The 13,408-nt window shown below is 40.8% G+C and overlaps 1 protein-coding gene across 5 annotated transcripts in view; it reads right to left on the bottom strand.

Annotated features, from left to right (window-relative positions):
• The window catches only part of AFF4 (ALF transcription elongation factor 4), a 54,052-nt gene that overhangs the window by 15,868 nt on the left and 24,776 nt on the right, over positions 1–13,408 (bottom strand). For all 5 annotated transcript variants that reach the window (XM_064458259.1, XM_064458256.1, XM_064458258.1 and 2 more), the window contains 8 exons: positions 9,279–9,315; positions 7,745–7,793; positions 6,595–6,615; positions 5,974–6,028; positions 4,927–4,964; positions 4,412–4,574; positions 2,960–3,877; positions 592–680 (listed from right to left, as the gene is read on the bottom strand). In XM_064458259.1, the coding sequence (XP_064314329.1) occupies positions 592–680; positions 2,960–3,877; positions 4,412–4,574; positions 4,927–4,964; positions 5,974–6,028; positions 6,595–6,615; positions 7,745–7,793; positions 9,279–9,315 (1,370 nt within the window). The remainder of the gene's footprint in view (positions 1–591; positions 681–2,959; positions 3,878–4,411; positions 4,575–4,926; positions 4,965–5,973; positions 6,029–6,594; positions 6,616–7,744; positions 7,794–9,278; positions 9,316–13,408) is intronic.

Here is a 13,408-nt window from a genome sequence, read left to right as displayed (position 1 = left end):
GTATTAAACAATGTTATTGATTTGCTAATTCTGTATTACTTGGCTTTTGTGTCACTCACACTTTTCTTTAGCTAATCTATCAAGCAAATGTGAGGCTAAATCCATGGATCCAAACCTCAATGCCATCAGCTACCCAGACAACGCCGGTCAAGTAATTTATTCTCAGTTTACAAACTTACTAAATGGAGAATTACCAGACTGGGTTAATTCAAAAGCATGGATTTTGCAAGATCAAAAAGCTAGATACACAGCTGATCTCTAAACCAAAACCAAACCCCACTGTGTATTAGAGAAAAAGCAGGAAGCCTATATTCTGTAATACACCGACCCTTCTCATGAGGGGTTACCCTACTTCTGTTACGGAGAACAGCTGCCCCTGGCCAATGTTTTTGGTTATGGAAATTAATTTCCACCAACTACTGGTAGAAACTCCGAAGTAAATCTGTCTGAAGGGTAAGAAGCAATGACATTTTACCCACTGATTAATAATGAGGAGATACTTTATTGGCAGGGGCGGGGGGAAGATGGGCACCCATCTTCTCCTTGATCACCCTAAGCCATCACTGCTGAAAACACAGCCAAGATACTCACTCCCTGCTGCTAGAAGTCTTGTGTCCTGATGGAGCTTTTTCTTCCAGTTTCGTTTTCTTGCTTTCACTGGCTCTGTTTTCATCCTCATTCTGAATAAAGCAAAAAAGAAACACATCCAGGCAACTGTCCACATTTAGAGTTTCACCGAGAGTGGCAATGTTTCACATTAAGAGACTCAATTTAGCAGGTGTTTTGCAGTGCACAGAATAAGATACGCACAGACCACAAACACATGCCCCACAGCATCTAGTCTGTGTCAAATATTTGATCAGACCCTGATATTGGAACCTAATGAAAAACAAAGTCTGGCTTCTAAAATACCAACCTGCATAAAAGTAGTAGCAGCTAAGTTGTTCATTCAAACATATTATAGCCATGAAATACCAGAAAAATCTGCCAAAGGCTTCAATAAGAGATCAGGAGGCAGATTTTATGTTGTGGAGCTTAATAAAGGTGTCTTACGAATGCCAGAAAAAAGGTAAAAATCTTGCTGTCTATTAAAGTAAGCTCAGAGATGATGAAGACTAGATTTTTATACACATTTAATTCGGAAGTCAAAGGGTCTTGAAGGTAAATTTCTAAGATGTCTTCAGCAAGCACTGGAAGCATCAATACAGAGAATAAAATGGAAAACAGGGCCTCACAGAGGAAGTCATCTGGTAACGTAACCCAGATACAAACCCAAAAGGTTTCATTTTTGTTACACCGATGCTGCCACCCTGAGCCTGATGGTCAAGGAAACACACGAGCAAATAACGTGTAGAAATCAAGCAGTGGCAGTTGCGTACAGAGCACTCACAAACCTAAAAACTGGAAGGGTGTGGGGAAAGGGCCGTTTTTTCTTTAGTTGCCTCAGACAGGCTTGCATCTTCTCTGGTACGCACCCGTAAGCACCAGAGTAATCTGAGAATTCAACACAATTAACCACCAGGCTATTTGCTGGGATAAAGCCTAAATTTAATTGGTTTTACCAAACTTTCTGGTTTAGATGTAAGAGCACAGATCTTTAATTCTGTAACTCCAAAATGTGTACTGAAAGGCGTAACCGGTCAAAGAAAGAGAAGTCGGTGTATTCAGAGCCATTGGAGCACGTGAGTGCATTCCCATGGACATCAGGAATTCTCCAGTAACACTTGCAAAAAATAATTAATCACTGTACTGGTCAGAGTTACTCCCATTTACCAAAAAAAGTCATACTTTCTCGCTTCATTTCCTTATCCAGAAAGAATAGGAATCTTAGGAACAGTACAGGAGAAACCTCTGCTTGCAGTTACATGTCAAGTCTCCTGGATGACACTAACTTCAGCAAGTGATCAAGTTTACTTAGGTTGCTCAGCAGGAAAACTGGTTTAACTGAAACTATCCACCTCCTCTGGACAGTCAAACGACATTCTGAATATCACAGAATCTTTTGATTTCACATGTCCACAAAGTCTTAAAACTACTGCCACATCTCTGTCAAAATGAAATTTTCAGAATGAAATCCAGCCTAGCATGGAAATTTTTGAATCCCTGAACCAGGGCTCCACAGTCCTAACTTCACAGAAACCATAAATTCATAAAAAACTCACTGGATCACTGAGTCCATCAGAGAGTCGCAGGTTTGCTCTTTACAGAGATTGTCCATGTTCTGAGGTTTCTAAAAGGAGTTTAAGCTTACACTGCCCACTACTTCTCACCATTCCCCCCTCCAAGAGTACTACTTCCATTCAGCTCCCCCCGTGATTCCTGTCCATTTTACTGCCCCCAGGTATTCCTGCTTTTTATTTATAGCTGAAATGATTAAATGCTGTTTTGGAAAAGATTAAATATCATTATGGAGAGACACCTCTGCTCCCAGTAAAGCAGCACCCCTGAGGTTTCTGCTGCTGCCATGCCCCAGGCCCGTTTCTGCCCCATCCCTCGTCCTGGCAACGTGCAATCGTGTGACTCACTGGTTCAAGGAGCTGATCCAGCTGAAAACGGCTTTTTTTTTTTTTTTTCAGGTGAATTTTCCATTGGATCAGCTGCCTGAGCTGGCCTGCGGTGCAACAGGGGCTGGTGCCAGATCAAGTGGAGGCATGCGAGGGCAGGATGCAGCGCTCAGAGGTACAGAAGCTGCGCTACCTCCGCCAGCTCGGGCTACAGGGCTGAGACTCCTGCAGGTGCAGCCTTCTCCCTTCCCCTACTCACTCCAACAGAAAATCCCAACAGTCTCTACTGTAACAGCACAGGGATGATCAACGTGTTCTGGCCCAAGTAATCTCCTAAATTCCTCGGAGTCACTACACCGAGGTATGACCTGGACTGCTGGGCTACACGCTGGACACCAGTGGCAATCCACTTAGGGGCTGAGATAACAGTAAATCTTTCTCTACAAAATTATCACCTGCTTATGTTTCCTTTTGCCTTTTGTAGAACTTTTGTCAGATGGCTGCTTCTGGGATTCTCTCGCGTGCTTCTCCGGCACGTTTTTCTTTTCCACTTTGGGTGCGTCAGCATCCTTGTAAGGCTTCCCTGGTATTCTTGATAAGAGGCTCAGGTCAATCTTCACAATAAGTGGGTACCTTTCATCAGGATCACTGAGTGGTGAAAGAAGCTCTTTCTCTTCCATAGGAGAGAATATTCTTTGCCGAAAAAAGCTGTCATCCTCCTCCATGGAAGATTTAACAGGAGTCCTATTGCTCTCAGAGTATTTGGGTGTTTGTGATGAAGGAGGCAGGCTCTCATTTTCATCTGAATCAGAGGATGAGGTATCTGTTTCTATGAATTCCCTGGATTTCTGGGCAGATTTGCTTGAAGCCTTGTATTTCTTTTTCTCTGTGGTAGGCCGAGGGGAAGATTTGGGCTCTTTCTTTATATTGGGTTTCCTCGAGCCTTTTGTGGCTGCCTTATGCCTGTTTGAAGGTATATTTGTTGCCATGTCTACTGGGGTTTCACTTTCTATTTTAAGACCTCCTCTAGGCTCCTCGACAGATGTCTTTTCTGCCTTCTTGGGCTGCTTTTTACCTACAGTCCTCCTCTGTGTTGAGCTGTCGCTCTGGGCAGGTGACTTCTGCCTGCCGCGACTGCTCTCCGAGCCCTTTTGGGTGGGTTTGGAATCTCGCCCCGGTGTAGAAGAAATTGAATCCTTGGATCCGCTTTGATCGGTGTACCCGCTCCCCGTCCCCTGATCCCGTCCCTCTTTTTTGTAGCCTTGGGAGGATGGGATATTGCTGTCCACAGAAGAAGCTGGTGACACTTTATGTGAATTAACTTTGTTCAACCAGTTATCCAGTTGCCACTTGTTTGTTGGTGGTGGCTCTGGCTAAAAACAAATAAAAAACAGCATTAGAGAAAATATTTCACAGTTGTTCTATCTTTCCCATGGAACAGCTGTACCATGCCAAAGCAAGAGGTACACCAAAAAAAACTGAGATAAATAACGACTGAAATACAGGTCGATGACTACAGGTAACAAGTAACAGCTCTGATTTTTCCTGCATCTGGAGCAGCACCTATCAACAGGCCATACCTGCTGCCATAGCCTTCCAGAGTAAAAGCCCACAGCTTCTTAAGCTGCTGTTAATACATCTAATTTCTGCACTCCACTAGATTTTTGCTGGTTGTAAAAATCACCTCAGAGTCAAACATCAAATGTGTGCTTATATAAGAACTGTTACCGTATCCAATTACAGGGACATCAGCAAAAGTATTTCATCTTGAAAGTGATCCCATGGTGGTAAGTATAACTTTTTTTTTTTTTTTAACAGTTTGAGAATTTATTATTTTTTTCCTGCTTTTAAAACTCAGAATTAACGCCAAGCTAGTGAAGACAGCCCAAACACATGTGAAATCCTACCTCGGGGGATGCACTCTGTGATGGTTCGTTAGCTTCACTATCACTGGAACTGCTTTCACTTTCAGAGTCAGACCCTGAACTGCTCTCAGATCCGCTGTGGCTGCTCGAGTCATCCCTTGAATTATCTGCTCCTTCACTGTTATGCTGCGAAGGCTCAGAATTACTGAAAACAAAAATGAGGAAAAATAAACAAACACTACCCAAGGCACAAATATATCCTAGAAGTTCTTTCATTAGAAGGAATAAGAAGTAGTATTTTAATTAACATTTACTAGAAAATTCAACATAACTGAACACAGTCCACCCTGGAAACAAACAACAACCTTTGTTTTATCCCCCTTCCCAAAGTGGTTCGTATAATCTGCAGGTTTCAATCACTGATTATATTCTAATCACCTTTTGCTTTAACACAAAAGACAAACATGAATTTTAGAAATGAGATCCAGTCAAGGGTGCTGACTGGGCTGGATGTCGCCGCTCTGCTTTCTGTGCCACAATCTACCAGGAATGCCTACCTTCCAGGTGTGCTCCTTGGCACTGTCTTATCGCAGTCCTGCAATGAAGAGAAAGAGCATGAAGCTTCTAGAAGTTACTTTAGGATCGTACACACAATTAAACTGCAAGGCATCGATTTAGAGCCTTTACATTTTTTTAATTTAGCCTGAATAGCATCTTAATTCAGTACTTGCAGCAGCTTAAATTTGTCTGTATTTTCCTTATAAAGTAAAACAGAGTTATTTTTTCCAAGTTTTCAACACAAGTCTATTATCTCAGAGTCCTGTATGGTCTGACTACAGTTCTAAGAGTTCCTATTTCCACCACTCACTAACACCGCATCTCCATCTTTTTCAATCAAACGATTCAACATCTTACGATGCTGTTCCCGAGATGCCCAGAGCACTAGGAGTTAACCAACTAAATGCGCTCTCTCAAAATTTTCCACAAGGTGAAAACCAAATACTAGAACTGGGAACAGGAAGAAAAGAAACAAAAAGAGGAGCGTGGATTACTGCGGGGTAGCACAGACCCTACAGGTATTTCTAATTTAGTGTGCTAAATGCTATTTCTGGCAGAAGCTGCACAAAGTTAACACTGACAAAGAGGAAAAAAGAGACTTTTTGATAAAAAATAAAGGTGCTGCTATACTCCCAGTTACAGACTCAGTATCCCTTATCATCCCAGACACAGTCCCAAGCTAGTGGTGTGCTACTCTTTAGCCGGAGTGGCAGACCGTGAAGGGTTCTATCTTTAAACGGTGGGCCATTACCTATGTTTTAAAGCACACTATTGCCATTTTATGTTCAGAGAAAGCCCATCTGAAATCAGTAAAACAAGATTTTCTAGATAAAAGCATACTGTTTTCACAAAACGTAATTTCTCCGAAGTTTACATTTTGGAACACCTGAGGCTTGTCTGAAAACATTCCATTTGATTTTCGTTTCTTAATCATAAATCTCCCCTCAAGCTGCTCAGTTTGCCGTTGGAATACCGAGCGCTGCTGAAGTACTGAACCGTGAATGCGTTCGCTATGTTTTTCTGAAACTCCGGGTTAATGAACATACCTGCTCTCCATCGCTGTCTTCACTACTGCTAAGTTTTAAGTCATCTTTCAACATACTAAGTAAAAGGGAGAAAGTGAGACAAGTTTTTCCACGTACTTTAATTACTTTCAAAGCATTCTTCTACATTTCAACACGCTGTTGTTTACACTACGAGGCAGGCTGCGTGGGTGCAATCCACAAGATACCATTCTAACATTTAATGCTTAAGAATGGTGAGTTAAGTCATTGTTTAGAGAAGAACAAGGATTCTAGCACTTTGACTCCTTCTTCCATTCTGTTAAATTTAGAAGGGAAATTTTACACAATTTACTCATGCGGGAGGAGCTAACTTGCACATGTTCAACGTCTCACACACAATGGCCAAGAACACTGTTTTAAATAGAATCAAGAAAAGTAACACTAGTGGCTGCTTCCTGTCTCATGGCAACAGTGCAACTGTTCTAAGCCATAATTATTGTATTATTATTCAAAGCCATAATTATTTATGGTAGTCATACACACACACACACACAGAGTTTCACAACACTGAAAATATGCGAACAACTGAAAACGTGTAGCAGGGGACAGGGCCTTTGTGCTTACTGAAAAAACACCTTTGATTACAAAAATAAAAGATCTTACTCTGTCTGGTTCGATTCACATCTAGAGAAAGAAAATGAGAAATGATTAAAAGCCTAATACTTCCGAGTTTCACAGTATAGCTCTTCTACTGATGATCTGAAAAGAAACACCAGCCTCTAGGATCTAGCTCCTGAAATATTTTTAATTGCTCCCCTTTATAAAAGATGCATTTATCACCTTTTTTATTTGACCAGATCACAACCACTTTTTTTTTTTTTTAATTATTTAAAACTGTACTGTCACAGTAAGCATCATCTCAACTGTCTTCCCATGCACCCCAGTTCAACACACGTCCAATGTGTTGTTCTTAGCTGTTCTCGCATTCCCCAGCTTTGGAAATAGCACAGTTCCTTCTTCGCAGTCTGTACAAAAGCAAAGCCAAATGGTGAACGTCCATTTCTACCACTTGTTGAACTGGCTGCATATGAGCATCTTCAACTACATGTTTTTGGGAAACTGTAAGTCTCTAATGATTGAGCGGGGTTTCTTTTAGTCCTATTCCCTTCCCACAGGTCATGCGCTTTTTAATCTTGCTAATACTGTAGCGCATGCACAGACAAGCGAAGACTTCCCTTTGTGATTGCATCACAACAAACATCAACTTAGAATAACAAATTTTCAGAATCTACAACTTTCACTAAACTTACAACCAGCTGGTAAACCTTTCATGGACATACTTGTTTGGAAACAATCTTTTAACAGCATATCATTGATTTTCAGGCACGAGAATGGTGGACTACAGCCATCTAAAATATTCCAGTTGCTTTTTATTTTTTCTTCTAGTTGCATGTTTGACATAGTAAAATGCTGGATCTCTCTGCATTACTAACAGAAGCTTTCTAACCAGAACCTTTCTGGTTCACAAGCTGGTTCCAAGGCGCAAACCCTTGCACACCTATCCTGACAACTGACAAGAAACAGGGGAACAGAAAGGCAGCCCAGGCTATTTGTTACTCGCTCCCACATGCAATATTTGGCCTGCTCTCCCAGAAAATGGCTGCTTAAAGATGATCCCCTTTTTCTGCCAGTCAAGGAGATGTGTGCCAAAGTGACTGTGCAAGAACGGACACATTCTAGTAGAAGAAACAGCTGTTTTCCAAATCTCTTAATATTTGACTATTTGTGAATTGTTTTCTCAACAGCCACTTACGATTTGGATTGATGACCATTGGATGTTTTTGATGAAGGATTATATCGTTCTAGAAGAAGAAAAAAAAGAAACGCACAGTTGAAAACTCAGCCAGGAAAAGAAGTCATTCCGAAGTTGCCACAGGTATACAGTCTTAGATCAACTACGAACGGCTGAGTAGACAGGAGAAAGTAATAACTAGCTGACGTGAGGTACAATCTCCCACAGGCTGAAGAAGTGAGTGGATGCAGAGACAAATACAGCAAATAATTTAATCAAGAAAATATAGAAAATTATTTAAGTCATCGCTGTCTAAATTAATACACAATTTTTATTAATGGTTTGGAAAACTGTTTTGCTTCTATCAAGATTAATCTATCGCCTTCTACGTGCAGGATACGGGATATAGATGAGCCTGTCACGCTCTGACTTGTTTCAGCATGCCTACGTAGCTTTTTAGCAGATGAGCAATCTTTAGCTCCAGAAATCCAACTCAGAAGCCAGCTCTTACAATAGGAATACATGTTGATATAATCTGTTTTTCAGTTTGGGGTTATTTTTCCTTCCCTTTTCTTTAATTCTGGCAGACAGCTACGCTAGTTCTACAGAAACAAGAACTGAGGCTGAGAAAAGTTTCCCAGAAAATTTAAATGGAAGTTAAAAACTGGTTCTGTGTTCTGACTGACCTCGCCTCTTCATTGACACACCTAAAGATCAGTTGTTCCTATAACGTAAGTCTACGGTTTAGCATTATAGAATTAAGTTTTAATTTGTTTCCTTAATTCCCTACTGTATCAGGTGTTTAGATTAAGCTCCTTGTGAATATCTAAGAATAAACCATTCTTCTTTTACTATTTAATCACTTCAAGAGGGAGTGGAAAGACTTTTGGAAGGTAACAGCACAAATTTAATTCAATGTTACCTGTGTTAAAGTCTTAATTTCAGTAATATTCCAAACAACAATACAGATAAAGAAATAAAAGCTGCTTTTGTCTAAAATCTGAAAATGTGTTCTGGGACAAGAAATTCAAGGATATTACTAGGCACATTACTACATGCGTTCTTGACCTGTTCTCTCTCTTGATTTTAAAATGACAAAGTGAGAACGAACAGTGGAACTGCAATGTGCTTTTTCTATCGAAATATAAACACAAGCACTATTTTAGTTTCTAGTACATCCCCAAGCAGGGAGTCGGATTTTTTAAAGGGTGTTTGGTTTTAGTACTCTGCTATTTTCAATTCGATCACCCACAAAGGCATTTTTTTCAAGAATTAGAAAATGTGACAAATTTAAAAATACCCTTTTTTTTTCCTAGAAGACACTAACAACCTTGCAACTCAGTCATAACTTTCTAGATCTCAACAAGAAATGGCAAAGAAAACCAAGCAACTGTTTTATAGGTTAGAACCTGAGAAAGTACGGAAAACTTTAACTCAGACTCCATCCTATGACCAGTCTGGAAAATCTCATTCTCTAAGACGTCTTAAGAGATACTAAGAGTACTGAACCACAACAAAAATATTAAACATTTTACAGGAAGTTTAATATACTTACTCTGTTCTCCAGTGCCAAAACTGGACTGTTGAGACTCCTAAGGGAATAAAAGATCACAAGTGGGTTTTTTTCACTTGGAATTTTAACATACCAAAACCCCTGCTGTAAGCAAGATATTCTTTCTACTTAAAGGATGGCACCTAACCTCTAAAAAAGGAAAAAACCTAGCAACAAAACAGAAAGAGCGATTCTTTATCTGGGTCCTAACTCCCCTCACCAGCCGTAACGGCCCAGCCAGCCCAGAGAAGGAGTGCTTCACGCTCCTCTTCCTCAGCTCTCCCGCTCGCCTGGTTTTAAGAAGGGCCATGTGCAGTTGAGTGATAGCTCAAACTCCCAAATCCCTGCAACTTCCATAAATCCCATCTTCACCTATGTTTAGCGTGGGCAGGAACCGTTCAGTATGTTTATCTTCCTCACACATGGAAAAGCTTTGCTACTAGTTTTATGTATTTTTGTTCTAATTCTTTTCTCTGCATTTCCCTTTTTCAGACACAGAGAGCATCATGGTGGTCAAGCATTGAGTACAGTAACAACTATCTCGGCGACACCAGAGCCCAGGAGACAACAAAAGTCAAAATCCGAACAGCTCTGCTCGCTCTGCCCGAAAACCCCTTCTTGCAGCAGCTCCAGGCAAGTCCCTGGTAGATGCAACCAGGCACCGCTGGCCAACACATCCTCCCCCCGCCCAGGCCAGACCTTCACGTAATCGGACAATTCACTTGTACAAAAGCCAATAAACAAGGATATATAACTTCCTCTGATATATAACGAATCCATTACTTATAAATCTAACCGTGAAAGGTGAAGCCTTGCAAATTTTAGCACTTGTATGATCTCCAGTATTCTCATTCCAGAAAATCCAATTCCGTCTCCCAAGACAGTAGATTATAATTTTTTTTTAAACCCTAAAATATTGTTTTAACAAACAAATATGCAGATGCTACCGAGTTACTGAAAACCCACTTTAAGGCTAGAGTGCCATTTTAAAATAGTACCTTCCTGACCTCATTTTAAAATGAGGACAAACACTGGCGCCTTAAAAATTGAAAATATTTCACTCAATTCATAAAGTTATACACACACATTTGACTTAAATGCTCTGGCAATGGCAAACCAGAATTACAATTCAACAACGAATTCCAGGTCTTTGGGGCTGCCTATGAACCAGTCTTCCCAAACAGCCACATCAGTGACGTGCAGCAGGTACAGACACAATTTATAAAATTTAATTTTTTTTAAACACACAAAAGCTTTACACAGCAAAGCACACGTAGATATTTCTAATTTCTCTTTAACTTTTTATTTCAAAAGTGAAAGCAACTGCAGTAATACACTGGAAGTATTTTGTTGATGGGGAACTTTCCTTGTAAGGCATTTCAAATGCCTCTAATCTTTAGTAATTGAAAGAAAGGAAGGAACAATAAAAATAAAATTAACCTCTGTTCCAAGTGCAAAGTGAAGATGAAACTGGAGAGAAGCCTTTTGGCTTCAACAAAACACAACAGCTGCACTTCCTTCAAAATAAAAACTTATTTTTATCTTTTACATAGGTATGAGGAGCGCAAGTGTGATTCCCTGATTGCTGTTTTCCACCGTCAGCGTACACAAGTTGACAAACCCTAAGTCAAAAAAAGAAGTAAAGACCACACAGTAATCAAACACCACATCTACGGAGCCACTGCGCTGGGGTGAGCACAAGATGAGGAACTGGTACTCGTTCTTACCAAAACATGTATCACAAATTCTGCAGAAAGCACCTGCCTAACTGCTCACTTTAGTCAGCTTCCTATTTCGAGGGCATAGCACAGTCTTTCGGTTAAATGCACTTTAACGAGGTGTTACGTTTAAATGTGCAACTTTTTCCAGGTATCTTGCATCTATTTTGTCTTTGAACACGTATTTCTTTAAGAAACTCAAGAGGTTGAAAAAAAAACCCCCAAACTACACTTTCAACCTTGAAGTTATTTACAGCAGTATCTTCTAAAGGTCTACTTCAGAGAGAAGAAATTAAAAACAACTTAGAGGAAGGAAACCCTTTTAACCAAGGTATAATAGACTGCTGAGGTCAGGTAGTGAAGACACTTAAGCAGGAAACAAAATCGCAGCTTGGACTCAAACATAAAAGCTGTGGAGAGAAAAACACTCGCCGGCTGGGCAGACGGCAGCCGGGTACCCAACTCTCGCCTGTAGGCTACCAGCTTGGAAGTAGGCCCGGTTGTGGTCGATGGGACCCATTTCCGTTGACTGTTTGAAATCTCAGGTCAGATCTTATTTTTATTTCTCAGAAGAAAGTTTCTGTATTACAACGGACCAAGGGACCCGACCGCCGGCCTTCTCGGCAGCCCCAGCGCAGGGCAGGCGCCAAACAAACCTGGAGACAGGATCCGCCTCTTCAGGGACCTCCAGGTCGCTGCACAGGTAGGCAGGCACAGAACCTGCCTCGGCTCTCGCGTTGCTTTGAAAGGAAAAACTTCCACCCTCCTCTAACAAACAGCTGGGGGTTTTTAATATATTTTACAAACATGCCAGTACTTCTGGAGTTTTTGACTGCGAGCCCGTGGCTTAAAAAAAGTGAAACGGGATAAAATTATAGAGTGTTAGGTCATTGGATAACATTTTTTATCAAGACTCAGGAATCTACATTTTTTCCACCGCATCCATAAAACTTTCCCTGACCTATTTTCATGGAGTTTTACAATCTGATTCAAAAACTTCCTGATAGTTATTAGACATATTTATAGCAAAGCAGAGAGGCCCTGGTCAGGAGTGTGTGTCCCTTCAAGCTACTCACTATCTACACATAGGAAAAATCACCTTATCCCAGCAGTCTTACAAATAACATCAACTGGTCCACCAAAGGGTGCTTATTTTTATGCACGCAGGCATAAAACTCCTGCACACAAGAGGAATGCTGTGAAACACTGCAGCACACTACTTGTAAATAAACTGAGCACTGTATTAAAGAGAACCAGCTTTCCTCGAACAGTACTGCTTGATTAAAGTAAACCACTGTTTTGTTTTGTTTTCTGAATTCTGCTCTGGGTCCAGACTGCACAAGCCTATGGCTGGCTAACTTGCTGGAATTCTCCGAAGATCCTGCTGCCAAGAATGACAGAGGAGAGAACGCAGAGGAAATTATAGGCTTTGGATGCAGAGAGAGAATTTGACAAAGTTCCATGGCTAAGATGTGCAGCCACAAAATAAAAAAGCTGGCAAAAAATCAAAAGACTCCGAGCAGCCATAAATGGAATTTTTTTGCAAACTGGATGAAGAAACACAATCCAGGTTGATAGGTTAAAAAAAAAAACCCCACAACCTACCTTTTTTGTTCAAACATCAACAAGACTGCGCAATCTTACGTAGTTTCTCTCTGCGTCACAAAGGGACATATATTTCTGCACACCTTCTTCCGCCCCAGACTGAGTCAAATACCAAAGAAATGCAGAAACAAGCAAAGGGGTAGCAACCCTACAATCAAGTGTGCTCAAAAGTGCGTGAAGGGAAAATATCGCCCCAAAGGTTCAGGAATAAGTACTCAAAGCAGTGGAATAAGTACCTCTGCTGATGAGGAAAGGCGTGGAATTTCTTTCTTTACAACAAAAGGTAAGAATTATTTCCAAGTTCACAGTTTTATATAACACAGCAAATAAAGCCTGACTAAATAATATATGCAAGATTAATATTCATCTCATGTTAAGAAAATAGACAAGATTTATTTATAGATATGCCTTCAAAAGTAAAGCTGAACTGTATAGTCCGTTCTGCATTTTCAGCTCACTGGAGAGAAGCAAGCAAGATGCAGCAAGGCAGAGGAACAAGCAATGCGGAGGGCAACGACAACAGGACGCCTGGGATATTTAGCCAGGACAAGAACCTGAACTGCTTCATTTCGCACCAGTCCGCAGGAGTTTTGTGGAGGTACACGTACAACACCGGACCTGCAACCTCTGGCCAAAAGAAGGTGAAGTCAAAGCGTTCACGTAAGACTATCTGTTTAGGCAGACTGCATTAGACCTCGCTGAGAAGATCTTCTTATGATACTTCACTGAACTATTTTGGTGAGCAGTTTGGATGAAACAGGAAACTGATAGCAGCAAGCGGTGCTCTAGAACAGCAGTCTGGTCAGAAAA

Source organism: Phalacrocorax carbo, chromosome 8 (assembly GCF_963921805.1).
Source record: "Phalacrocorax carbo chromosome 8, bPhaCar2.1, whole genome shotgun sequence".
Classification (NCBI taxonomy): domain Eukaryota; kingdom Metazoa; phylum Chordata; class Aves; order Suliformes; family Phalacrocoracidae; genus Phalacrocorax; species Phalacrocorax carbo.
The sequence above is the reverse complement of the archived record's forward strand: the minus strand, read 5'-3'. Positions and strand labels throughout refer to the sequence as shown.